We start from the raw sequence: 27283 nt of genomic DNA on the forward strand, positions 1-27283 counted from the left end.
ATGGCCACCATCACCTGCAACCGCTTCACCGAGGAGTACCAGCTCTTTGAGGAACTGGGCAAGTAAGTTGGAGACGGGGCTTGGATGCACCCCGGCTGGGGCAGAGCCTCGGCAGGGCTGGGAAAGGACGGATCCAGGGCAGGATGATGGGCACGGAGAAAAAAAGGGAGCAGCGGGGGGACCGAGGTTAGGAAGGGGTCTCCCAGCCCCAGCCCTGCCAGCTCCGTCCCTTCCCGAGTTGGGGTGCCAGGTGATGGGTGCAGCTTTCCCCGTGCCACATTTCGGGTTCAGGCTCGGGAAGGGGATGGCTGTTCCTCCTAGAGAAAAGCAGCTCCGGAGAGAGGAGGCTGCCGGCTCCCCCGGCAACTTCCCCAGCCAGGAGGAGGGACGGGACAGCTGGGGAGGGAAGCCCAAGCGGCGGGCGCCCCTCCGATTCCTTTGGGGAATTTCTCTGCGTGGATTCACTGGGGTTTGACAACTCCTGCAGGAGACCCAGCCCGCCTGGCAGCCCCCGGAGAAACCCCAGCCAGAGCTGGGATTCTCCCACCCCATTCCCAGTCCCAGCCGGGTGTGCGAGTGCCCCACGTTGAAACCCAGCTGGGAGGGGCTCAGTTTGGTGGCTGCGGGTGTCACTGTCACCGCGTGGTGCCTGCCCGCACGGATCCGTGTGCAGGGAACACCTGCCGGGGTGGTGCTGGGGGGCACTGAGCACCCCAGGGTGGAGCAGGGCGCTGGTCCCAGCACCGTGAATGCCCTCAGTGCTGGGCAGAGGGATGCTGCGTGGTTTGGTGCGTGGCAGGATACAAAAAAAAAGAAGCACAAACAACAGGCGTGTGCCTCGGGTTCGGTTTCGGTGCCTCTTTTTGGAGCTGCCGTGTAAATGTGGGCTGCGTGCCCTCGGAGAGAGCCCTGTGCACCGCGGGGTTGTCTCGGGAGCGGGGTGCCCGAGCCTGCTGGCGGGGTGCTGGGTGGTGGATGTGCAGCTATGTCCGTCTGTAGGCATGGAAACTTGCTCCAGCCCCGCAGCCCCGCACCGCAGGGCAGCCTGCGCCGAAATGTGCACCCGCGCGCGCGTGGGCGTGCAGAACGGGGGCGAGAGAGAAAGGAGAGGACAAAGATGGAGAAAGCGAGAGGCTGGAACAGGGGGGGACTTCGTGCCGGGCTGAACGCAGCTCATGTTCCCTGCCAAAATGAGGTGTGTGGGGGGGGGCAGGTGGCTGCTGCAAACAAGTGCAGCTCCTCGGAGCGTGCAGACCCCTGGTGCTGGGATGTGCTGGTGTGCACGCACATCCCCTTCTGCTCGGGGGGCTGGTGGGGAGCAGCAGCTGGGGAGGCAGCCCCAGCTGGTGCTGCAGGCAGGGGGATGTGAACACCCCGAGGAGCTGGGCACGGCTGGGTTCGGGACCTGATTTTCCAGAGGTTTCTCAGCATTTCTGGGCTCTGCGGGGTGCGCAGCAGGGTCAGCAGTGCCTGCAGGGGTGCTGCTGGGCCCAGCGGGGCAGGCAGGGGTGCAGGGGCCGTGGAGGGGAGCTTTCAGGCTGGGCACGATGAGGAAGGACCAGGACAGCTGCTGGAGGCGTTCAGGGCACGAGGCTTTGCCAGGCAGGCACTGAGACAGCTCGGTGGGAGCCCAGACCCCAGGGCCACCCGCAGCAGCGCAGCGGTGCACCTGGGCAGATGCATTGCTCCACGCTCATCAATAAACAAGCAAAGGCAGCAGCAACGGGGCTCCCCGGCCCTGCGAGCATCACACCCTGGGCAGCCTGGCCCACCCGAGCTCCCCTGTGTACTGGGTCTGGCGGTAAAACCACCACACCCTGCTGCAGGAGGCGATGCAGGGGCTGAGCGGCTCAGCCCGGTGGCTCCTGCAGCTCGGAGCATCCCCCCTGGGCTGCGGGTAGCACCCAGACACCTTCCCAACCCCGGGCCCTTGCTGGGCTGGTCAATGAGCTGCGGAGCTGGTTGGGAATTTTCCACCGGGATGGTTTCCACTTGCAAAAACCCAGTGGTTTCCCATGGGGAAATTTCTGCTTCGTGGGCTCGGCAAGGGAAACCAGGACGAGGCGCTGCACGCCGCGCTCCGCTGCCGCAGCCGCTGCCCGCCAGCTCGGCGGGGGCACCCCCAGCACACGGCTGGCTGCCAGCCCTTAGCTGTGCCCCCTCCGCCCTTCCCGAGCTTCCTGCATTTCTCAGGGGTGTTTTCTACCCCAAAAAGGCCTTGGAAAGGTGCTGGGTGCCAGGCTGCTGCGCCCAACCTGCTTCTTTGCCACCTCCTCGGCTCCCGAGCATCCTGGCACCGAGACAAGCCGGGTTTTAGGATGATGCCACGCAGCTGATGGCAGCACGGTGATGGGGCTTCGTGGGGGGCAGAGCTGGGGAGGGGGCTCCACAAACAATATCCTGCATGCACAGGCAAGGGGCTGTCCCAAGCAGGGGACGTGGAGCTGTTCCTGTGTCCCTGCTGGGGAAAACCTGCTCCCACAGCATCCCCAGGCAAAGCCGAGCCACCAAGGGGCTGCCCTGCTCCCCCAAACTGCCCCCACAGCTCGCAGGAGCCGAGGGACAGGGCGAGGAGCGGGGGCAGCGTGGGGGGGGGGGACGGGGAGAGGATCCTGCCCACGGTCACCGGAGTAGGACAAACAGAAAGTGCAGCTCCTCCGGCGCCTCCGAATCCGCCCCCGCAGCGGAGCAGGTTCAGGGAGAGGCTGGCGACAATTAGCGAGCGGTACGATCAGCCCCTTGGCTCCCTGAGCTGCAGGAGAGGGTTTTCATTAAAAAGGGAGAAAAAAAAAAAAAGAAAAAAAAGAAAAAAAAAAAAGCTACGGAGGAACAAAAAATCCCCAGCCCACACTCTTCTCTCTAGAAAGGAGATAAAATGCCTCGGAGGAGGAGGAGGTGTTGAAGAGAGGGAGGGCGGCAGCAGCGCAGCCCGGTGCTGGCAGGGAAGGTGTGAAGAAGGGGGAAGTGGAGCATCCCCGTGGCAGAGCCGCTGTGGGGGCTGGAGGGACCCGAGGGGGGGCATGGGGACAGGGTCCGGGGGTCACTCCTGGCCTGGGGGACCCTGGAAGCGGCTGCGGGGCTGGGAGCCAGCAGCAGGAGGTGGCTGCGTGGTGTGCGTGGGCATGGCACGGCCACTGAGAGACCCCCAGCGGGGTCAAGCAGCCAGCCTGGGGTGCACAAACCTTTTCCTGTGCCCCGTGGGAGCCCCGTCCTTCCCTCTGCCCCGTGGGGGGGACACCCGCGTCCCTCCAGGCCCACGTTGGGTCACGCAGTGAAACCCTACAGCTGGGTTGAGAGCCCCGAGCTGGGTCAGGATGGGGGTGGTGAGCTCTCCCCTCACCACCTGGGGTTTCCCTGTTGTGTTCATTGCTGCAACGGGTTGTCCTTAGGGAAAAAAGAGCAAAGAGGGGTCACGGGGAGGAAAGGAGCCCCCAGACCTGGTGCACACAGAGCTCCTGGTGGGACGGGGTGAGTGGCACCGTGCGTCCAGCCCCACGCCAGCAGCAACCCCGGTCTCCCCAGGCTGGACAAGCAGCATTTCCCCCCTGATTTCCAATTAATTCCCACCCAGGCTGTGGGAATGCGAATAACTCATCTCTTCCAGTGGCTGGGGTGAGATGGCAGGGCTCTGAGCTCGGGAAGCGCCGGGCTCGTCTCCTCTTTCTTCTCCCCAGCCCCTGCCTGGCACGTGCCGCGGGCGATGCCGCACGGGGCGCGTGGGCTGGCGGCTCCGCTGGGGCTCCCGCGTGCCCAGCCCCATCCCCTGCACCCCGCCGCTCGCCTATTCTGCTAAAGATCACACTCAGCCCCAAATTGCCCGTCTCCATCCGCCCCCACCGGGAAAATCAATTATCCACCGCTGCTTGGCAGCGCGCTCGCGAGCGCGGCCTTTTATTCCTCGCCGTGCAGCGGGAGCGGGGGCAGGTGGGGCGGGAGGTGGCGTTGCTTTTTGATAGTTGTTATTTGAGCGATCGGAGGGGTTTGGCAGGAAAGGGAACCTAGTACAAAGGTTGTGCTCGGCGGGGCTCTGCGGGTGCGTGCGCAGCCCCGGCATCGGCGCCCGCAGCCAGCGGGGATGGTCCTGCTGCTGCTGCGGTGGGTGTGCGGCCATGGGGACCTTAAATTGGTCGCCTGCAGCCACAGCGAGTGCTTGTGCCCGCTTCTGCAAACTGCTGCTGTGTTTGCGAGGTCTAAAGCACGCAGAGAGACGCACGCACACAGGGTGAAGTGGCCGAGCGCGGTGCCACAGCTGCATCCATCCCCGGTGTCCCTGGGGAGCCAGAGCTCCTGGTAAATCGTGGCCTGCTCTCTCCCAGGTGATGGACAAGGCAGAGCTTGGAGGGAGGAAAGGAGCACGGTGCCAGCGCTCTGCCAGGATGGTGCCAAGGGGCAAATCCTGCGTTCATCCCCACGTCCATATATGCCTGTCCCCACGTCCCCAAGGACAGTGGTGCCTGGGAGCTGATGGCACACCCACCGTGTTTTCCCCCCTCTCAAAAGCTCCTTCCCGACCCCATCCCCATCCCATCACTGCCCTCACCCCGCAGCCCATTAGGGCCAAGCCCTATCCTCGCCCCCACGGAGCCCTTCACCTCCCTTCTGTCTCCCCAGGGGCGCTTTCTCCATCGTCCGGAGATGCGTGAAGGTGTTGGCAGGACAAGAGTATGCGGCCAAAATCATCAACACCAAGAAGCTGTCTGCCCGAGGTAGGTGCTGGCGGTGTTTTGGGGGTCGGCAGGGCTTGCAGTGGGGAGTTTGTGTCCTTTACACCATGGTGGGAGCCCCCTGTCCCACCCCATCCCTACCGCAGTGCATACTGAACTCCTCGATGGATGGGAACCAAAGGCACGAACATCTCGGGGCTGGGCCAGGGTCCCTGGGGACTCCTGCGGGGCTCAGGACCCCATTTCCCTGCTGTAGCAGCCCCAGCACCCCACGCACCGTGTCGCAGCAAAGCGTGGTTACAGCCTGGCACCAAGGATCTGCTGACAGCCCCGGCGTTGGGCAGCAGGGATTTTGGGAGCATCACCTCCTGGAGGGGGTCCCATCCCATATAGATGTACACACATAAACGAAATGGGTCCCTCGGTGGGGACTTGGCTTCATTTCAGTCTGGAGATGGGCACGACCCCCTCTGCGGGGTAATTTTGGGTGTGCTGGCGAGCGCTGGCTCCGGGACAAGGCTCGTTCAGATCCGTGCTGGCTGCTCCTCGGGGCCAGGCTGAGCTGATCCTACAAACAAGCGCTCCAGCCATCCCTCGCCCCCGTGCAGGAGCTCCTGTGCCACAAATATCTGGCAGAGGATCTGGGTGGTGAGGTCGGAGGGGACCAGATGGCCCCTGCCACGTCCCCGCCGCGGCTCCTCCTCGCCGGGCGCACCGGGGAGCGCAGGATGGGTGCTGGGAGAGTGAGCGCCCTGCCGGGAGGCTTTAATTAACTCCCTGCCTCTGCTTCTCTCCCTGACGCCACTGCTCACCTCTGAAGGCAGAACTGAAATGCAGAAAATGGTGACAAGCTGCTTGCTGACCTCAAATTGAGCCAGCGCTTGCCAAAGCAGCGCGGCGCTGACGCCCGGCGTTGCGCGGTGGGCACCCGCCCTTGGGAGGTGGACGTCCCCTGCCTGCCCCTGCAGTCTGCCCTTCTCCGTCCTCTCCTCGGGTTTGTGCCGTGCCCTGCAATGGCTCCGTGTCCCTCTGTCACCTGGAGAGACCTCGCTCTGCTGGCCGAGCAGCAGCTCCTTTTGGAAATATCCCCAGAGCCCCCGGCTGTGCAGAGATCCGGTGATCTCCGGCCTCTTAGAGCAAGCAGATCTGCTTTTACCAAACAGCACCAGCAATGCTGGACCTCCTCATGAGGAGATCGCCTCCAGCGGGAGAAAAACCAACCCCAAAAAGGGCTTCTGAAGGGGGAAATGTCCCCACAGCCCAGGCATGCCAAGGCAGACGGGCTGGATGTGGGGCGCCCTGGGGAAGGCTGCAGCCCCGCACGTCTCGGCGGCTGCAGATTTGCTTCGATGCAGAGCGAGACTGCGGGGTGTGAACTTGCAAGGTAGCAGCAAGAGTGCCGAGAGACGAGCAGCCCTAATTATATCCCTGCCTCTCCCGGCTGCTGGGTTCCTGCTATCACCAACTGCCTTCAGACGGAGCTGCGGGGAGGAGGCAGCACGGGGCAGGGAGAGCGGCACGGGGCGCGGGGAACGTGGGGAATTCGTGGGGCTGATGGCCCCATTGCCACTTGAATTTTGCTCCATCTTCAGGGGTTTGGTTATTAGATTTGGGGGCCAGAAGGGTCTGTGCTGATTGTCTGTGCTCGGCTGAATGCAAGCAAACCCAGCAGGGCTGCGGGCAGCGACCGCCCAGGCACCTCCAAAAGCTCTGCGGGGAGCTCGGGGCTTGTTCAGCAAAGGGATTGGCGATGGGGAGAAGAGGGCGAGGAGAAGAAGCCCAGGACGCCTGCAGCAGCAGTGCCCAGGGCTTGGCTGGGTGCTGCGCCCATGCTGGGACAACGTCTGTCAGGTCCTGATGCAGAACACCTCCCTGCAGCCATTATCCCTTTGAAACAAGGCAGAACAAAACAAAAAGAAGAGGCAGGTTCGCTCCTCGCCAGCTGCTCCATCCCCCTACACTTTTCCTGTGCTGGCAGCTCCTCCGAGAGCACCGGCGAGACCTGGCAGCAGCTCGTTCCCTTCCCCGGCCGCTAATTCGGGGCCGCTGCTTCTTTCAGATCACCAGAAGCTGGAACGAGAGGCTCGGATCTGCCGCCTCCTGAAGCACCCCAACATCGGTAAGCGCGTGCCGCAGGCACCCGGCACTGCTGCCCACCCTGCTCCCAAACCTCACCAACGCACCCCAGGCACAGGGGGGGCACCGGGACATGGGTCTGGGTGCAAAACCCATCCCTCCTCTTCCTCCTCTTCCTCCCCAGCTCCCTTCTCCAAACGGGGTCAGGCAAAGAGAGGCCCCCGGCGAGCGCAGGGGGATTTAAGTAGGTCCCAACTAACCCAGTTGGCCGCACGTCCCTCCGGGGGGAGCGGGGCTGCAGGGGGGCTATTTTTACCCCTCGGATGCTGTGTTCCTCTGCCTGCTCCAAAAAGCGGCTCCAGCTCCGAGCAGCAGCAGCAGAGCGGGGCGTGGGAGGAGCGATGGCGGGGGGGAAGCGAAGACTTTCCCACCGGCCGTCCATCTGAGAGTAGCCTCCTTCGGAAAAGCTGTTTCAGGAAAACTCCCGAGCCCCTGCAAAAGACAAAAATAGGCCAGAAGGAGAGAGAGAGAGAGAGAGAGAGAGAGAGAGAGAGAGGGGAGGGGAAAAAAATGCAGCAAAATTCCCAAAGCCCAGCCTTGACAGCGATGCTGATGCAAGCTGCCGGCGCCCGGGGCTGGTTTGGGGGCCCCTTTGGGGATGAAGCCCCTCTCCCCCTGCAGCAGCCCGGGAGGTGCAGACCTCGGTGGGCTCCTGGAGCTTTTGGGAAGGCATCTGGGGGTAGGAAGGGAGCTCTGCAGCCTTTGCAGCTGGGAGCAGGAGGGAGCTGAGCAGCGCAGAGCAGCACAAGCAAGAGGGAGAAGAGCCAGTGCTGCTGGAGATACAGGAAAACTGGAGCTCAGTGGTCCCCAAAGGAGAAGACCCCAGGCACCAAGGGGCTGTGCTGGCTCTTTGGGTTTCCTGCAGCACATTTCCATCCCTCATCTGCCCTGGGAACGCCGTGCTGGGCAGCTGGGGGTGCAGGGATCCTGCAGGAGGGGCTGCACGGGGAGGCTGCGCACAGGGTGCCCACGACCCCACAGCACATCCATGGGGCTCAGTCAGGGACAGCTGCAGCTTCCCCAGGTGCTTTTACCTGGAGGGAAAGCTTGCTGGAGGGGCAAATTTTGGCTATGCCCACTCCTGGAGCTCTGGGTACCCATCCCCATCTGAGTCAGTACCAAGCTGTGCCCCAAGCCCGGCTCTTGGCACCGAACGCGGAGCTATTTGGCCACCACGGCGCTGCTGCTGTGCTCTTTCCGACTATGGTCAGCAACAGATGCTTGTAGGACCGGGCTATTTTTAGGGCGGCTGCTCCTCGTTATACCCCCTCGGCTCCTGGCAGCCACGGGCTCTGGGACTTCCCCAGGCAGGGGATGTATCCGGCCCATCTGCTCGTGGTTGCTCTGGCCCTATCCACACCAAAGGCACCTAATCCCCCTCTGATTGCTCTTGGATCCCAGGCACAATACCCCCAAATCCCTCTCAGATGAGATGAAACGGGCGGAAACGTGTTTGTTTCGACGCAGGAAGGCAGAGGGGCTGGGATTGTGTGTCAGGGAGAGATGCTGAGCAAACACAGGTGGCGGAGCACAGGGCAGCGAACGTCTGCGGGGGCCGTAGGGAAGAAGGAGCCGTGAACGGGATGAGCAGCGCTCAGTGCCACAGGAGGGACCTAGCTGGGGTAAACCAGGCTGGGAGCAAACCCTCCTGCAGCAGCGTTCCCCTGAGCAGTTCGTTTTCCTCCCTGGTTTCCCAACACAGACCCCAGAAGTGGTGACAGCGGGATCGGGGAGCCATGAGGAGGTGGCCCCAGGGCAAAGCGGGATGTGGTGGGGGCAGAGGACACCAGCCTGATCTACTCACCCGTCTGTCTGCCTGTCCTACTTATTTCTGCACCTTTCCCCTCGCTGTGTGTCTGCCTGAGAAGCCGGGAGCAGGGAGCTCAGCCTAAATTACCAGAATTCAGCCCAAGGGGATGCGCTCGCACCCGGCGCCCCGCGGAGCAGGGCGAGGAGCCAGGCAGGGGGACGGGGCAGAGCGTGGTCCCTGGGCATCCCCAGAGACAGCCCTCCCAAGGAGATGAGGAAGGTCGCGACCAGGAGGGAAAAAATAAATAAAAAGCGAGGTTAATGCCAGGGCTTGGCAGCCCGGCACCTCTCCTAATCCTCAGCCCTGGTGCGCGCGGCCGCAGCCTGCCCGGGAGCTGGGCCAGGTCCCCGCTGTCCCCGATTTGGATGTGACCTTTGAGCCTTGCACCACGGGGGCCCTTGGCCGAGCGGGAGCCCCCCCAGCTAGCAGCAAGGAGAAGAAGAGGAGGGGGAGGAAGAGCATCCCTGCTCTGCCCTTCCCTGCTGGGTCCTGGGGGGTGAGCGCGGGCGGGAGCCGGGCGCTCCGTAACCCCCCTGTCTCTGCCGCAGTGAGGCTCCACGACAGCATCTCCGAAGAGGGCCACCACTACCTGATATTCGACCTGTGAGTGCTGGCTGAATGCAGCTCCTGACCCCACAGCCGCTGCGGGCTGCCCCCAAGGCCGTGTGCCCTGCGCCCCCTGCCCCTCACCCCGAGCTCTGCTGAGCTCCAGCTCGCTCACGGCTTTCTGGGGGGCGCATGGGGTGGGAACGGGGAGGTTTGGGGTCCCCTATCCTATCCTATCCTATCCTATCCTATCCTATCCTATCCTATCCTATCCTATCCTATCCTATCCTATCCTATCCTATCCTATCCCAATCCATGCCATGCCCCCCATCCCTCTCCCCCTGTGCACAAACAGCAGCACTTTGGGGAGGGTTTTCTAGGGCTGAGCGTGCTGTAAATCGACCCAGCCCCTCTGCGTGCCCGCTGTGACCCCCCTGTCCTCCTGCAGGGTCACCGGTGGGGAGCTGTTTGAGGACATCGTGGCCAGGGAGTACTACAGCGAAGCGGATGCCAGGTGAGCAAGGACGTGTTGGGCAGGGAGGGGACAGGAGGGGTCCCCTTTCCCCATTGCTGCCCATTCCCAGGGCATTACGCACCCTGTTTGCTGCAGGACAGGCTCCCTCTGTGCTGAGAGCTGTTCCACAGCTGCCCTGCAGAGCTTGCTGATAAACCAGATGTGGAGAGCCAAAAAAAAAAAAAAAAAGCAAAAAAAAAAGCTGGTTTTAACTCGGCTCCTGCGCCAAGAGCTGTGTGTGTTACCGCAGGGCTGGTGCCTGCACCCAGCCTGGGGCTGGCATCCTCCTCCCTGCAGCTGCACCAGAGCCATCTGCAAGCGGTGCTCTGGCACTCGCAGTATAAAAGCGCAAGGAGGAGCAGTCAGGGCTCCCAGACACACGGTGCTCCTGCAGGGAACGGGAACCAGGAACCTCTCAGCTCGGCGAGGGGGCCAGCACTCGCCCCGAGGGGATTTGATCTGGCTGTGGTCACCCACACGGCCTCAGAGAGCTCCTGGTGCAGCCTCGGCTGTGCCCCGTGCGTGGGGCATCGTCCATACAAATGGCCAAGGGGGTGGTAAGCTCCGTGCTGCTCCTGGCTGCGTGGAAATATTCCCCATTTCTAGGCAGAAAGTGATCTTATTAAATGGGCAGCCTGCGCTGGATCCGCTTACAACCCATCCTCTGATTAGCGTCATCCAAATAAAATAAAATACATGTAAATGAAGGCCTTCTGCCTCGCAGACAGCTGGTTGGGAACAGAAGTGATCATTGCCTCATCCTTTTCCCCTTCCTTTCTCACGCACGCAGCCGAGCCAGGCTTTAATGGCCTGGACATACAGCAAACAGACACAGCACGAGCCACCAGCCTCACATGGGGCTGGGGAAATGGGGCTGAAGTGAGCATCAGCTGCTCTGCCCCCGTCTGGAGACCGAACCTGGGCACGTGTGGTGTCCTCCCCGCTGGTCCCCAGCTCCCTGGTGTCACTTCTGGGGGAGCCCATGGGTGCACACACCATCCCAGCACCCTGCTTGGGTGTCCAGCAGCCCCTGGCTGGGTCACCACCAGCACCTGGGTGACGACCAGTGTGTGGCACACGATGGAGATGGACACTGAAGCGATGGGGAGAAGGGTGAGGGGAGGAAATGCAGCCCTGCAGATGCAGCTAAGGAAAATGTGTCTCTCCAGACACCTACGTGAGCTTTCTCCTCTCTCTTCTGCAGCCACTGCATCCAGCAGATCCTGGAGGCTGTCCTGCACTGCCACCAGATGGGGGTGGTCCACCGGGACCTGAAGGTACGAGCTGCAGGGGAAGGGCCCGTGGGAGGGCGTGGGGGCCCCAAAAGCTAATGGAAAGCTGCAGAGCAAACAGCAGCTCTGGGGTGAAACACCCAAAGGGAGAGGGGGCAGAGAGGTCCTGGGAGTCCGTGGCCCTCTAAGGAGGGTGCTCAATGGGACACACGGCTCCCCAAAGCACTGGGAGCTGCTCTGGGAACCCCCACCCCGGCACAGCAGAGCCCCCGGGTCCCTTCTGCTCCCCTGCAACCTTCCCCTCCTCCTGCAGCCCGAGAACCTGCTGCTGGCCTCCAAGCTGAAGGGAGCCGCCGTCAAGCTGGCTGACTTCGGCCTCGCCATCGAGGTGGAGGGGGACCAGCAAGCCTGGTTCGGTGAGCGCCGGCAGCGGGTTTCCCCCCAGCCCTCCCTCGTGTTCGGTCGGTGGGACCACCGAGGCTGCCCCAGGAGGGGCGAGCATCCCCAGGGGGTGGTGAGGGAGAGCCCAGCAGCCTGGGAAGGGTTCGATGGCTCCCGCTGTGCCCCTGGGAGCAGCCCTGTGCTGATGCACAAACAGCTTGGTGGAAGCTTGGTGCGTCACCGGGTGTCCTGCTGAGGCAGACAGCCCCATGGCAGGGGTGAGGAAAGCCTCTTCCAAGAGCTGGTGGACACATTGGAGTGCCCCAAGCTTGTGCACCATCCTGGGGTGATGGTGCTCTTGCTGCTTGCTCTGCTCCCGGGAGCTGGGGGTGTTTTTGGAGGGGGGTGCCCGTGCCTCCAGGATGCTGCGGGCTGTGCTCGCGGCTCTGGAAGTGGTTGTACGGGGATGCTGGCTGTCTGCAAGGCATGTCACAAGCTGTCTGTCCCAGGTTTCGCTGGCACCCCGGGATACCTCTCCCCCGAGGTGCTCCGCAAGGATCCCTATGGCAAAGCCGTGGACCTGTGGGCTTGCGGTGAGTCCGACTGGGGCCGAAATTTGGGGAGCGGGCTGGGCAGCGTGGGACACCACAGGCTGCCGGTCTGGCACGGCACTGACCCCACATCTCCTCCCCGGGCAGGTGTCATCCTGTACATCCTGCTGGTGGGGTACCCGCCCTTCTGGGATGAAGACCAGCACCGCCTGTACCAGCAGATCAAGGCCGGGGCGTACGATGTGAGTGCGTTTGTCTCGCTGCCCCCTCCCCTGCCCCTCTGTCCTCCTGCTGTCCCCACTCTGCTGCCCCAGGAGAGCCGTACGGAGGAGTTTGGATAGATGGGGGCGAGTTTCTTTGCTCTGGTCACAGTGATTTGAGTGGGATGCCTTGCCCAGGTGCACACAGCGGTGTGTTTCAGGCCCACTTTGCAGCTCTTGCCCTCAATCTTCCTCCTCCCAGCCCTGCTCCCCAGGGCTCCAGCTGGGACAGGGTTGGAGGAAGGTTTTCAGGAGAACCAGCCCAATTGCAAAAGTTCTCCTGCTCCCTGCTGCCTCTCACCCTGGCCCCTTTGCTCGGCAGTTCCCCTCCCCTGAATGGGACACGGTCACTCCCGAAGCGAAAGATCTCATCAACAAGATGCTGACCATAAACCCCTCCAAGCGCATCACGGCAGCGGAGGCTCTGAAGCACCCCTGGATATCGGTGAGCCGGGCGGCACTGACCCCCAGGGGCTGAAGGTTTGGGGGGCACGGGGTTTGCAGAGGGATCCTGCACCCCGTGCCTGCCCCAAGCAGCTTCTTTCTCCTCCCAGCACCGTGCCACCGTGGCCTCATGCATGCACAGGCAGGAGACGGTGGACTGCCTGAAGAAGTTCAATGCCCGGAGGAAGCTAAAGGTAACTCACGCTCTCTCCTCTCCGAGTCGGCTGCAAAATGCACGGGAGGGTCCCCGGGGGGTGTTCGCCGAGTGGGGAAGGGCAGGGTGGGGTCTGTGGGTCGGCAGCACGGCGCTGATGGAGATTTGGGGATCCCACTGTGAAGGAGAAATGGGAGGTGGGGTGGGGTGGTGGCACCAGGCTGGGCTTCCCCAGGGCTCAGAGGAAAGCTGTGGTGAAGCAAAGCACTGAGCCACAGGGTGAGGCTGTGCTGGACACCAGGACAAGGACATTCCTGCTGGTGACAGCACAAAAAGGTCCCTCTTTTTGGCAAGACAGGGATCCCAGGGGTGTAGAGAGAGCACCATGCCTGATGGCAAAGCCGCGCTGCAGCCAAGGAGAAAACTCTCCCAGATTTGGGGCAAAACCCCCTGGCTCACACAGTCCAGCAGCCCCACAAGCTTACAGCTCTGAGCTCTCCATCTCCCCACCCAGCCGGGTCCCCCACCAAGGGGCTTCAGGAGGCTCTGGAAAAGCAAATCTCCCCTCCAGACCAGTGCCACGACCCCTTCCCACAGCGTCCCCAGCCGGGGACAGCGCGGATGTGTACCAGACCCGCCAGCGTCCCAGCCTGAGCGCAGCGTGGCACAGAGCAGGGCAGCTGCAGGCTACTAACGTGATTATCAGGGAAAGAACCCGGCTATAAACTATTATTACTTTCCAGCTAGACAGGTAATCGAATTAGTTCAGGCGTACACTCCCAAATAGTAATCCATTACTGTAGGCAATTAGTCCTAAGTAATCTCATTACCCGCTGAGCAACTAGTTAGTTGAGTCAGCCGGAGAAGGGGGGAGTTTTTCTGGATGTTTTCTTTGCACGGCTTCCTTGAGAAGCCCCTGCCCCACTGCTCTCAGTGCATTTAAATCCCTCTCTGCTGCTGCTGGCCGATGGAGCCTGGGCTGCCAGCAGGGCAGAATGAGGCCAAAATGTGCCCCGGGTTATTTAATACCCCTTTAATCTTCGATGGAAGGAGGTTTTGGAGAACGCAACCCAATGTTGGGGATAAGGAGCTGGGTTCCGAGGGCTGCTTCTGGTGGCAGGAGGAGAATATTAGCAGGGGGACAGGTGACACGTGGGGCTGTGGGCATGGGGACCCGGTGTGCAGGGCCCTGCACCCCCTTCCCTTCTGCTTCCGTGTGTTTCAGGGAGCCATCCTCACCACCATGCTGGCCACCAGGAACTTCTCCGGTAGGTGCCATCTCCGGGCTCCTCTCCTCGCCCTGTGCCAGCACCCAGGGCAGGCCCATGGGGGCTGTGGGGAGGCGAAGCCCCAGCTCTCAGTGGGGCCGTGGGTGCAGCCGGGTGCTCTGTGGGGTGGGGGGAGGTTGTAAGGCCAGGGCCAGGTCACCCAGCCCCTATGGGGTGGGTGCTGGGGTGGCAGAGGGTAAGGTCTCCGTCTGAGGCTCCCTGGAGGGTTTAGGATCTGGGGTTGGTGTGTGCCCACTCAAATTGCTTGTGCCCTGGTGGTGATGTGGGTGCTGGGGGTGGCGAGGGATGGAGGCAGCTGCTTTTGTGCCCTCCTGGAGATGTTTGTGGTGCAGGGAGAGAGCCTCAGAGACAGCGTCCTCTGCACCAGGCGAGTGCTCGACACGTCTCCAGGTGCCACTGCAGCAGCAGGGTCCCTCCTGTCCCTCCTGCTTTGCCCTCCTGAGGCAGGAGGGCACAGATCCCACAGGGACACGCACTCTCCCTGCATCCCACATCCCCCAGGCTTCACGGAGACGCAGGGACAGGGACAGAGCGTGGCAGCCCAGCCCCTGCACCAGGAGAGGCCTTGGCACAGCACGGCATGGTGGGCTTGGCATCAGCTTTTGGGGGAGCTTGGCTGAGGTGCCCAAGAGCTGGGTGTCGGGGTGGGCAGGGGGAGATGGGGGCTCCCCAGGGGAGATGGAGAGGTCCCTGGAAGGGGCTGGCATCCGCATTTGTCGCGGGGGGATCGTGCTGACAGATTTAGCACTTGTGGGCAGCGTGTGCGGGGCCGGAGGAGTCCAGCAGCTGGGGGGGATCCGGTTACCGGCAGGCGCAAAGCATCAAAGGGCAGGAAATTCAAAAACTTCCCTCCAAACCCTGCCATCCCGCACAGCCCGGGGGCTGCCTGTCCCCACCACCCACCCCAGCTGGGTGACAGCACCCGGCGTGGGGCTGCTCCCACCCGTGGGTGCCCTGGGGTGCCCGGCACAGCCCTGGGGGTGGGGGCCGGGGCACGGCCGGCAGCCGGAGGTGGGCAGCGGGGAAGGCGTCTGCTTTTCATCATTGTCAAAATGTGGGCTGCAGCTGTCGGGCCGGCAGGCCGGCAGCACATGATCCCGGCAGCATGGGGCTAAAATTAGAGGGCGGCAGGCGGGCGGCCCATTCCTGCGCCGCGCCGCCAGCACCCCGGGGCGCAGCCCGCCCGCGGGCTCCCCGTGCGAGGCACCCCACGGACTCGGCGTGACGTTCGGGGACGGTCATGTCCCTCGTGGAGAGGCACCCCAGAAGGACTGGACGGTGCTACCGGGGTCACCCCTGAGCTCCTGGGGCCGTGCCAGAGGCGGCTGGAGAGAGGAGGAGACCCGCGGGGCTCTGCCGCCCGGCACCATGCTGCTGATCCTCGGCCTCCTGGTCCTGGTGCCCTGCCTGGCTCTCCTGACCTCCTTCCTCCTCTCTCCAGGAGGCAAGAGCGGTGGCAACAAGAAGAATGACGGCGTGAAGGTAAGCCCCCTCCCGCCCGCCCCTGCGCTCCCATGCCGGCGGTGGGGTCCCCGTGGCACCGTGCGCTCTGAAGGGCGGCTGTTGGCACAGCTGTCCCCGCGTGTCCCCGGGCCACCAGCGTGTCCCCGGGCCAGAGGAGCAGTGTGGAGGCTTTGCAGTGCAGCAAGGGAAGGGGCTGGAGCTGCAGCCAGCAGCAGGAGAGTGGCTTCAGGCCGTGGCTTCAGGCTGCTGGCAGCCGTGCGGTGGTGGCCACATCTCCCCCATCCCATTGTGGTCCTGCTGCTGGAGGTGGTGGGGCTGGGCCAGGCTGTCCCCCAGCTCTGTCCTGTCCCCGGGTGGCACACGGGTGTGTTTAACCCTCCTGGTGCTGCTCCCAGCCCCCTGTGCCCACTGCAGACAGAGCGAAGGAGCGCTCCAGCTCGGCGATGCGCTGGAAAGCAGCCGGTGCTCGGAGGGCTGCAGAGCCCTCGGGTTGCCACAGCTCTTCTCCAGGACCAGGTGGCTCCTGGAGGCAGGGCAATCCTGCTGGCAGCAAGGAGAGCTGGGATTAGCAAGCTGCCACCCTTCTGCGGGAGGCATGGCCCACGTGGAGGTCCTCCTCTCCTTACCTGTGCCTCCACGGACACAAACAGCAAAGAACTTGTGTGATCACATCCCCACAGCCCAGGGCAGGGATGCAAGGTGGGAGGCACAGCTTCAGGACCCTGATTGCAGCACGGCCTGTTTTTTTTTTTTTTTCCTCCGTCCCTTTTGTCAGGACCCTGCTGTTGGATTGTGAGGGGTGCAGGGTATGGGAAGGGCAGAGCCCTCGGCTGGTTTCTTCCTTCCTTTGTCCAAAAGTCAAACCCACAAGGTCTGAGACCACGGAAAACCCTCCAGAGCAGGGCCCAGCTCCACGCACACACCCCCGTTGTGGCCCTGCAGCCTTGTGCTGCAACATGAAGCTGCTGGGCTGCATTGCTCCCAGGGGACGTTGCCTTGTGCCGCGGTGTCGGGGTGCCGCGTGCCTTCCAGGACAGCACTGCGGGTCCGGCACTGCGGCGCTGGCACAGAGGGGACAGCCCCCAGGGGAGCCACCAGAAGCCAGCTGCCAGCCCTGCCAGCCTTCCTCTGCTGCTCTGTACCACCAGAGCAGGGATCCCCCGGCCAGAGGTGGCTCGGTGCGAGCTGCTGGAGCACAGGGGACAGCAACCACCAGCTGCTTTTTTCAGCGTTGGCGGCTGGAGAGGCTCTGCAGAGCGTGGAGGAGGAGAAGACAAAGCCGAGCAAGGCTCATTCCCACAAGCTGTGGTGTTGGGCACCTCCAGCGTTACCATCCCCACCTCCTCCTGCTCAGCCTGGGGGGGACGTGCAGCGTAACCCCCTCACGGGGGGAAAAACAGAGGGCCAAGGGGGGCTGGCTGCTGCTGGAGAGGCTCTGGTGGCCACCGTGGGCACCTGGAGGATGCCAGGGCATCGCCGGGTGCTGTTTGTTCCTTTCCACCTCACTGGGAAAGCCGGGCAGGAGCCTGGAAATGTGCGTGGGTGGGGGTGGGCAGCTGGGGAGGGAAGGGGAAGGGTGCTGCCTGCGTGGAGAGCAGGGCTGGGGTCAGCATGACGCATGGTTCGATGTGGGAAGAGTTGTCCCCACCCGGAGAAACCTCCTGTGCTGGCCTTCCCCGAGGGAGCAGGCACCTCCCTGCCTCCAAGCACCCTCCCGGGGAGGTTCCCCTTACAGAAAGCATTCACGGGACCAGAAATTCCTCTCCGCCCCTGCTCGGGGGTCTCCGGGAGGTCTGCTGGTCCCAGCAGCTCCGATACCTTCACTGCCCTGTGTAGTGTCCCATCTCGTCACATTGTAAACTAATGGAATCACTGCCCCATGTCGCATCCTGTCCCGTCCTAAATTAATGAGCTCACTGCCCCGTGTCGCATCCTGTTACTGTATGTCCCGACCCGACGCGGTCGCTGCTTTGTGTTGCATTCTGTCGCGTCTGAAACTTCTGCAGTTTACTGCCCCGTGTCATGTCCTTGGTTAGCAGAGGCTGGGAGCCCGTCCTGCAGCTCCTCCGGCTCCCCCCCGGGGGTCCCTCCCGAAGCTCGGCAGCTCGCCCTGCCCTGTGGGACAGAGGCTTCCCTGGAGAAGGAGGGCTGAGGATTTACGCAGGGCCCAGCGAAGGAGGGGAGAGCCTCGGTGGTGATGCTGGTGGGAGCCCCCCAGGATATCAAGGGGGTGGATGTGAGCAGCCCCTAAGCCCCAGCCCATCCGTACGCCCTCAGGGGTCCCCACTTGTTTTTTTTTTTTTTTTTTTTTCTGAGAGGTTTGCGCAGGGCTTGCTCTTCCCCTGGTGGGGCAGGCAGGAGCGGTGCCTTTTATAGGTGCTGGCAAAATGCTCCAGATTTGGCACCGCAGCTTCTAGTTCCTGCCTCGGTGCCTCCCGTCGCCAGCTGGGGTTTGTCCCCGGGGAGCTGGAGGAAAGGAAAGGGCACGAGGCCAGGGCGCACGGCCCTCGGTGCCCTGTGGAGAGGGGAGAGGAGCACGGACAGGAAGGAGCATCCAGGAGGGGTTGGGGACTGCAAGCAGAAAGCTGGCTATGGGCTCTTACCCAAAGCCTAGTGGGAGAGGTCGAGGATGGAGATAAACGTGCATGAGTAGGAGCTTCTCCTTGGAGGAGACGTGGCTCGATCCCAGGCACCAGGACAGCTCCCCGTGTGGCACTCTGCCCTGCAGGGCCACGCAGCCGTAGCCACGCTGGCTTTAGAGCAGCCGGCTCGGTGCTGGAGGAAACCCTAGGTCCAAAGGGATGCAGCTCAGCTGGGTGAGCACAACAGCCAGCGGCACGGGCAGATGCGCCCAGGGCAGCCCCAGTTGGTGAGCCTCCCGTTTGGTGCTCCCACCAGCCTGGTGGCCTGGGCACAAAGCCACCAGGGCACAAAGCCACCAGGGCAGCCACCTACTCCTAGCAGCCTCTCAGCCTAACCAGGTCCTTGGGGTGAGCAGCAACGGAGGCAGTGGCAGGCCAGGAGAGGCAGGGTGCCAGCAGGAAGGCGGGTGGGAGCCGGCACAGCCCCAGGAGCAGCAGGTTGGCCCCCGCGCCTCTCGCTCGCCCCTCCAGGAGGACCACGGAGGGCGGCTCAGGAGCTGCTGCCTCTCACGTGCTGCTCTCTGCCTTTCTCACTCTGTGTCTCTTCCTGTTCCATCTCTTCTCCTTGTTTTTCCAGAAAAGAAAGTCCAGTTCCAGCGTTCAGTTAATGGTGAGTGTCCTTCGTCTTCCTCAATGCTGATATTGCTGGGCCTCTCCACATGTTCCAGCCTCCCCCCGTTTTTGGAAGTTACCTCGGGGTAGGGAAGAAGGGACAGCGGGGTTGGAGGGAACATCCTCAAAGCCGTATCACCCACAAACCCCATTCACAGGGTTGGTGCAGGCACTCGCTGGCCGCCAGCTGGTGGGAAGCCAGCCCTGGGTGTCTTGCTGATGGGTTCTCATGCCGTTTCTCCCAGTTCTCCTGACTCAGGTCTGCAGGCTGCATCGGTCCAAGGAGCCTTGGAGAAACACCTTCCATGCCTCTGCGGGGACTGTATGGTCATGGGACACCTTGCCAACCTCCATCGGGGTATTCTGGGTAATACATCAGCAAGGCTCTGCTGGGAAGAGCTCGCAGAGCCATTGCTCTAGCTCCGCTAGCAGAGTCGCCTTGATGGGGCTCCTGGAGAGAGACGGGGGGGTCAGGACCCCCCCCCCCCAACACACACCCCAAATCTGTGTAGTTCGCTCAGCCGTTGATGGAAAGAGCTGTGTCTCAGCCTTCGGTGGTCCATGTGGGTCTTGGAAGCACTCTGTTGTATTGTACATTTCTCTCCCTACTCTGCGGTCAGTGTGGTCTCTCTCACTCCTGCACAGTCCCCCTCTTTCTCATCCCAGCTCCTCCTCGCTGTGAATTCGTACATCTCTCTCTCTCTCTCTCGTACAGTCAACATGGTGTCTTCCACCCCTGCACAGCCCCTCTCCCTGCCCCTCCTAGCACCCCGCCAGGCCACCCCGGACCTGCCCCGTCTCTGTCCCCGCAGGCGCCGGTAGGAAAAGGCAGCGCCGTCCCTGCGAGACCCTCCCCAGCCCAGCCCTCGCGCCCTCGGCTCCGGGGGCAGGGGGCCGGGGGGGGGCTCTGCGGTGCGATAGAGCTGAGGTTGAGGCCGGGTTGGACCTGCTGGCGCTGCCCTGGGTCGCCGGCCGTGCGCACAGCCGGGCGCTGTGGGGTCGGACTCGGGGGGCTGTCGGACACACGAGCTCCTTCTCGCGCCGGGTGAAGACCGGGCTCACCGTGCCCCGTCTCCTCTCTGTTCTTTGCTCAGGAATCGTCGGAGAGCACCAACACCACCATCGAGGATGAAGACACCAAAGGTACCGGCGGGGGCATGAGGGAGGTGGGTAGGGGCACCCCGGGGTCGTTAGCCCTGTGCCGGAGGGAACCCCAGGGCCATCCAGAAGTGGCTTTCTCCTCTCCTTCAGAGTGAAATGCCAGCACAGGTGGTTTATCTGACTGCAAGGAGTGATCAGGACAGTGCTGGAGAGCAGAGAGGGCTCCCAAAAATGTGGAAGCTCCCTGAAATGTCATGGAGATGCCTGGCACAGCTGGTCCCCACGGGACCTCCTGCGCTCCCGCTGGGCTCCCGGGCTGCTCCCAGGCCAACGGCCCTTGGGGAAAAGCCTCCAGGGAAACCCCTGTCGCCTGCCTGCCCGAGCCAGCTTTCTAAGAATAACCCAGGGAATAATTTATCAGTGCTAATTTGCAAAGTCGCTCGACGAAGTGATCCCAGCACAAAGCAAGGCGGGCTTGGGCCTGGCACTAACGGGACACGGGGCAGGGCGAGAGTGGCACCACGAGGGGCGATGCTCAGGGCAGGGACTGGGTCCCTCTCCTCTAGGAGTGACTCTTGGCATGTCCTTTCATTAGCCACAGTTAAAAAAAGAATTAAATTAAATTAAATTAAATCAGGTATGGCACTGATTTGGCAAAGAATATGCCCAGGGTTGCACATCCCATCCTGGAGTGCAGGGTGCAGGGGCTGGGAGCTGGGTCGGCCACACAGGGGGCAAAAATATCTGACGGATAATGTAACATGGGTGTTGTGGCTTTTCTCCCCTTTTTATTTTCCTTTACGCCGACAGTGAGGAAGCAAGAAATCATTAAGGTGACAGAGCAGCTGATCGAAGCAATAAGCAACGGCGACTTTGAGTCCTACACGTGAGTGTGTTGGTTCTGGGCTGGGCTCAGCGTCCTGGAGCGGGTGCTGAGAGGCTTGTGCCCCCGATAACAGCACAAACCTCGTGGTTCAACCACTGCCGTGAGCAGTGTGACCGGGCTGATGTGGTATTAGGGCACGGAGACCATCCAGGACACACAGGGGACTTCAGTTCCCAAACCTTGCCACAGTGCTGTGACCGCAGCTCTGCTCTGCTTAGCACGGATGAGCCCGTTTTCTGCTTTTGCAGAAAGATGAATAACTGTAAATGTGATTTACGGAGGCAGAAGGAACATCACATCCGCCGTGTCCATTACGCCCGGACTGCCCCAGGCAGCTTGGAAGCTCTGCTTTCTGCTCGCAGAGCTGCTGCTCCTCACAAGATGTTTCTTCCTTGTCCAGGGCCGATTTAATTAGCTGTTTCTGAGCGAGTGCAGGTCCTCATCCCTGCCCCAGAGGACAGCAGCGGGGATATGTTGATACAGAGCAGAGGGAATTGGTTTTTCCCTGCTGTTTTTCTCTCGCCACTCACAAAGAAGGCGGCAGCACCTTGGGAGGTTTAATGGGAGGAGGTGGCCGAGGGAGGATTTGCCTCATCTCAGTGGGGTCCTGGTGAAGTTGGAGGGCTGGAGATGAGGGTGGGGGGCTTTCTGCAGGGCCAGGACCAGGTCTGGCTTCTGCCTGAGGACCAAGGAAGGCTGCTGTGCTAGGAGCAGTGCAATAACCTCTCCCCTCCTCTCCCCTTCCTCCTCTCCAGGAAGATGTGTGACCCCGGGATGACTGCCTTCGAGCCTGAGGCTCTGGGGAACCTCGTGGAAGGCCTGGATTTCCACCGATTCTACTTTGAAAACCGTAAGCAGCCCCTTTCCCAAACCCCTTCCCCTGAGGGACCCTTCCCACCTCCCAGGGCCCGTCTGCACCTTGACCTCCAGCAGCTCGCTGGGGAGAGGAGGGTACGGGTGGCTTTGGGAGCACCCCTGAGCTGGGAGATCCCAGCAGGAGGTGAATCGAGCCTGCTAGGGCCATGCTGAAGTGCCGAGGGGCTGTTTGCTTAGAGGCTCTCTAGGGGAACCCATCCTGAGCCCACCATTTACTCAGCCTAACCCCAAGATCTCCCCTTCCCGCATAGAGGAGCCACCCAAAGCCCCCCTCTCCTTGTCCCCTTTCCAGTGTGGTCCCGGAACAGCAAACCCGTGCACACGACGATCCTGAACCCCCACATCCACCTGATGGGGGACGAGTCGGCCTGCATCGCCTACATCCGCATCACGCAGTACGTGGACGCGGGGGGCATCCCCCGCACGGCCCAGTCCGAGGAGACCCGCATCTGGCACCGCCGCGACGGAAAATGGCAAATCGTCCACTTCCACAGATCCGGCGCGCCCTCCGTCCTACCGCAGTAAGCCTGTGAGGCTCCGGGCATGGGGCAGGGAGGGCGTGGGGTCCTCGGGGCACCCTAGGGGCAAAAAAAGTGGGATTTTGCCCCACGGGGTGCGGGATGGCGAGGAGAGGGTGGTGGGAGCGGGATGCTCCGCTCAAAGGGGTGGCCGAAGCAAAATCCTGCTCTGCCCCTCGGTGTTTTGCAGCTGAAGCGCGGCCCGGCCCGTGTCGGGTTTGTCACTGACTGAGTGCCCGGGATGTGAGACCCCTCCGACTCCCCCGACGGGACTTTGGCTGTTGGCTCTGCTGCTTGGTTCCCGCTGGAACAACCCCTCGCTTCTCACCGCACACACCCAACGGCCCCGCCGGCGCCCGCAAGCACCCCACCGCCGTCCCCACCCGCCGGGCCCCCTTTCCTCTGCATGAACCAAGACAAGAGACACCGCGAACCTAAACCTCAGCATTTGGCGCCTGCCGGGGCAAAAGCCTCTCCCCCCAGCCCCGGGCTGCATGGCATTTTTGGCCCCCCCAAGGCCCCGCAGCCCGGCACGGCCCTTGGACTGGGATAGGACTCGTCGTCCGCCTCCATCCCTGCCTCCGCTGGGAGCTCCCCGAGGAAGAGGAGGGCGCGGGGGCAGCTTGGAGCCACCCCGTGCCGCAGCCCCCCGCCATGTACCCGTGGATTTTGCCTTGCTGCTATCGAGGTCCTCGCTCGCCGCCGGGGCTCCCACCCTGATTTCTCACCTCCCGGCATCCTCGGCCGGGGAATTTGGGTTTAAACCATCGGCAAAAAGTTCAGCGTCCGTGCGCCCCGGGTGAGGAGGGCTGTGTGTGCGTGGAGGGGTGAGTAAAGGCAACCCGGTGTTTTCCTTTCCACGGAACATGGGCCAGCTCCTTCCCAGCAGGGTAAGTAGGTTTGCGCCCCGGCTGCTCGCCCTCCTTCCTCCCTTCTCCCCTGGGAGCCGGGACCGGCGAAGCCGGGAGGAGAAAAGCGACTGCACCCCAGGGCTTGGCTCTCCCAGCCCTGCCGGCGGGTTTGGGGCACCCGCATCGCCCCCACGCCCTCCTCCCGTCCCTCTGGACCCCTTCCCCAGCCCCTCGCATGCAGCACCCGCAGCTCCCCGCGGCACAAGGGCTGGGGCAGCCGAGCTGGCCACCGATTCGAGACGCAATCCGCCATCGCCCACACGACACCTTCCAGCGAAGACGAGGAATGCAAGCTTTAGTAACAAAACTCTGCAGAAATCTGGTCGTGCTTCGAAGAAACAACCAAGCCTTTAGCTATCTTCTACTTTGAGCGCATGCCTTTTTATAGGAACAAAGAGAACCGACCTACCGTGTATTTCGTAACTTGATTTGGAGTATTTGCTGAAATGGATCTTTATGTAATAACTAGAAATGTTCAGCTGTTTAGGGCGGGGGGGGGGTGGGTGGGATGGGGATTTTTGGGGGTTGCTGTTTTTTCGTTGCGTTTACATTTGGAGAGGGGTTGCATTGATGTGCTGCTCCCACCGGGGCTGACAGCACCGGGGCACCCATGTCCCCAGGGCACCCACGTCCCTGGGGCACCCACAGGGCTGCCTGCAGGGCAAACCAGGCACCGGGGGCTCTTCAGAGCCACCAGGATGTGTTTTTCAGGATGGAAAGCAGGGCCGGGAAGGGGGATTTTTGGTCTCGCCCCTTTGCCGTCAGGTCTGAGAGGCGCGAGGGCGAAGGTTTTTCCGGCAACCCTCCCGTTTCTGGGTCTGTTTTTCCAATGGAAGCTCTTGGCTCGTTGGCGTGGGGCTCCTGCAGCGCCGCCGCCCCGGGGACTTTCTAGCTGCACTCTCTTCATCTGCATGGCGTTTAACTTTCTAGACGGTGCGTGTGTTGAAAAACAAAGAAATGAACAACAACAACAACAAAAAAGAAAAACAAAGAAAAAAAAAAAAAGCGCTTGTTTTGGACATAAAAAAAAAAAAAAAGGAAAAAAAGGAAAAAAAAAAAAAAGGAAATGTTTTCTCCATGTAAATTCTGAGCGTGTATTTTGCCTTTTCTGTGGTTTTGAGTGCTTTGCTCTCTGTCTAGGCAGGGGTGGCTGCCTCGTGTAACGCAGCCACGTCCTTGCAGACTGCAAAAATATTTTCCCACTGGATGGAGGGGCAGTAACCCAAAGCGTTGGGGCAGTGAGAGGCTGAGAGAGGTGTTGGCCATGTCCTGCTGTGCAGGGGCTGCGATCCTTGCTGGCAGTGTGCACAGGAGATGCCTTCTGGGGGGACAAATCCGACAGGACTTCCATGGGCACAAACGTGTCCATGTGCCCTTGGTGGGCCTGTGCTAGGAGCGAGTCTGGCTTGCACGAGTTGGCCCCTAAAGCAGGGAAATCCTTTCAGGGAGAGGATTAGCGTTTAAGGTAGAGTTGAGGTGTTTTTACAGACCCGATTTTCTTCCTGTAGTTGTGTAGTGATGATTTTTTTTTCATTTTTAAAGGAAGGACTCAGCTCTTTCACAGTCCTCTCTCCCCCTCTCCAGCGTGGCGAGTGCTTCATCCACCTCCCAACGTCAGGAACATTTTGCGGATGGATTTGAGAGGCAGGAGGAGGCCATGGCAGGGCTCTGCGTGGGGCCATGGGGCTCAGCCTGGTTTTGGAGCTGCTGGCAGAAAAAAGGGCTGTGCTGGGGTGACGGGTGAGATGCTGGGGTAGGCACCATCTCCTTTCTTTGAGCCCTCTTTGGGTGGTTGCTGCTAGAGAAGAACATCTTGTGTTCCAGGGAGGCTTTGAGCTGTCCTTTTGGAGATGGTTTCTCCTCCTTGGGGCTTCCCTACCATCATCTCTCCGGGGGCAGGTTCTTTTGGAGGCACCTGGATGTCCTTGCAACACCCAAAATGCTCCCGATCCCTCAAAGGGAAGCAGAGTCTGGGGTTTCAACTCTTTCCAGTCTTCCAGTCGAGCTGAAGCCTGACCAAGGAAGACCCAACTTCCCAACCTGCCTGATGTGGCAGCGTTAAGCACCGGCACTTTAGGGGTCTGTTCTGCCTGGTTTCTCTCCCCACCTTGCCCTGGTCCTCCGGAGCAGGTTTCTGCATCCCCAGAGCATCTCCCAACGAGCACTGCTAAACCACCCCCTTTGCTTTTAGTAGCCATGGTGAAACACCTCCTGTCTGTCTTCCTTTGCGCTTCCTGATTTTGCCAGAACTTGCAGGAAAACTGAAAAAAAAAAATAAAAATAATAATTGAATATTCATCAACTGAGCTAGGGCTGCTGCAGCTGCTGCTGGCACCATCCCCAGTGCCACCCCAGCAGCCCCAATGCCACCCCAGCTGCGTTATCTCCCTTGTACACACAGCCTGATGGGCCTGGCCAGCTGGGGCAACCTAAATTCACAAGTCCTCCAAACCAATCTCCTTTGCTGTCTCACAGGCCACAGGATTTATCAGTGTGAGGGCTTGTCATGACGGTCTCAGGCTCCCAGAGCCGTGGGTAGGGTTGGAGCTGCCCCTTTTCCCTTCCTGACTTTGTGCCCAGCTGCAGCATCTTCATTTCTCAGGTCTTGCTGGAAGGAGAGAGGCGTCTCCAGGGCCTCTGCTCTTTGCTGGAGAGAGCAAGTGCTCTTCTCCACACCCCAGCCAGGCACAGAGCTGTCTTCCCCCTTCCCGAATAAATGCTCCATCCACCAGACCCCAAACCTGCCTCCTCTCCCTTTGCCCCCCATGAATTCCTGACCCCACAGAGACCCACAGGTTGGAGCTGGCTGCGCTCACCTCCCCAGGAGAACCGTCCAACAGCAGGACCATGTCTGAGAGCCCCATGGACCAAGCAGAAAACCCCATGACCATCTCCTCTGATCACCCCAGGAGCCGGGCTAACCCTTTATGGCCACCGTGGGACATCTCATGGCCTGCAGAGCTCTTTTGGAGCAAGCATCATGCTCCCACACCTTGCCACCGTCCGTTCCCAAAGGTGCAGGTCCCAGCCCCTCCACACCACACGGGGAAACCCAGACTTGGGCACATCAGAGGAGGGGACAGTGGCCCCGGTGCCACTTGTCCCCAGAGGCCACCCAGCAGCTCCCAGCCCCTTCCCTCCTGCAGGATGACAGGGAGCTGGAGAGGGGGCGTAGAGGGGGCTCTATGGAGCGGCTCCTTCCTGCTTTGGGTTGTTGTCCCTTTTTTTCTAACCGTTGCACAACTTTAGGGCTTTTGTAACATTTTTTTGGACGAGCAGGGAAAATGTTAACAGTGGTTTAAGAAAAAAAAAAAAAAAAAGAAAAAGGAGATCTGTCTCTCTTATATAATATATATATATAATATAAATATACATACAGGAATTCTCTATGGAAATATTTATTTAAGATGATTGCAAAAAAAAAAAAGTTAATAATAATAATATATGATCATTCAGAGTATACCAGGCTTTGTCAAGTAACCCAACCCAGGCCCTGGGGAGGGACAGCCGCCCGTCCCCTCGTGCCTGGGGGGCCGTGGGGCTGCAGCCGAAGCCGTCGTCTTTTTGCCAGCGCCCTCGATCCGTCGAGCGGCGTGTGTCGGGTTCAGCAGGCCGGTGTCGGGGTGGGAATGGTTTTTTTTTTGGTGTCCTTTTCCTTTCTTTTCGGCACCCGCGGCTGTGAACAGGAGGCTCACTGCTCCGCTCGGATGCTGGAGGCGGGGAGGGCGGCGGGAGGGGAAGGGAAGGGGAGCAGCCGGGTGCGGGAGGGCAGGGCGAGTGTCGGTTTAATTCTTGGTGTTGAAGTGCAATAAATAGCTACCAACTTCTGAGCATGGAAACGGGTGGCTCTCCCTCACTGCGGGGCCCCGCAGCCTCCCCACCACAAAATCTCGAGGCCCGGAGCAAGCCTGGGGTGGAGGCTGGAGGAAGCCGGAGCATCCCTGGTGCCGGGACACAGTTTGGCACAACTTGGCATATCTTGGCACATCTTGGCACAGCTTGGCACGGCTTGGCACAGCTTGGCACAGCTTGGCACGGCTTGGCACAGCTTGGCACAGCTCGGCACGGCTCGGCACGGCTCTGCAGCCTGCAGTGGAGCCGTGGCCCCGCGAGGTGTCAGCACAAGGCCGCTGCGGAGGACGTGGCCTCCGCTGTCTGCATAGGGAGGGCAGGGGGCAAGGGGCAGGGGGCTCCCTGCCACCCCATACCCAGGCACTGGAGGGTCCTGTGTGGGACAAGGGATGTGTCCCTGCCCCAATCCTTCCTGCTGTGCCTCCATCCGGGGGTGGCCA

General features: G+C 61.5%; 1 protein-coding gene across 1 annotated transcript; it reads left to right on the plus strand.

Annotated features, from left to right (window-relative positions):
• Positions 1–23465, plus strand: CAMK2A (calcium/calmodulin dependent protein kinase II alpha; the record flags this gene model as incomplete). Its single annotated transcript, XM_082771586.1, has 19 exons — positions 1–62; positions 4612–4706; positions 6724–6783; positions 9159–9213; positions 9605–9670; positions 10875–10947; positions 11216–11318; positions 11793–11876; positions 11982–12076; positions 12417–12539; positions 12649–12732; positions 13918–13960; positions 15423–15463; positions 18665–18697; positions 19794–19842; positions 20611–20686; positions 21442–21536; positions 21855–22083; positions 22271–23465. The coding sequence occupies 19 exons, from the start codon at positions 1–3 to the stop codon at positions 22272–22274; spliced, it is 1470 nt and encodes a 489-aa protein (XP_082627712.1). The 3' UTR covers positions 22275–23465.
• Between the last annotated feature and the right edge of the window lie 3818 nt (positions 23466–27283).

The sequence above is a fragment of the Aythya marila genome (assembly GCF_965140915.1).
Source record: "Aythya marila genome assembly, chromosome: 14".
Taxonomy (NCBI): domain Eukaryota; kingdom Metazoa; phylum Chordata; class Aves; order Anseriformes; family Anatidae; genus Aythya; species Aythya marila.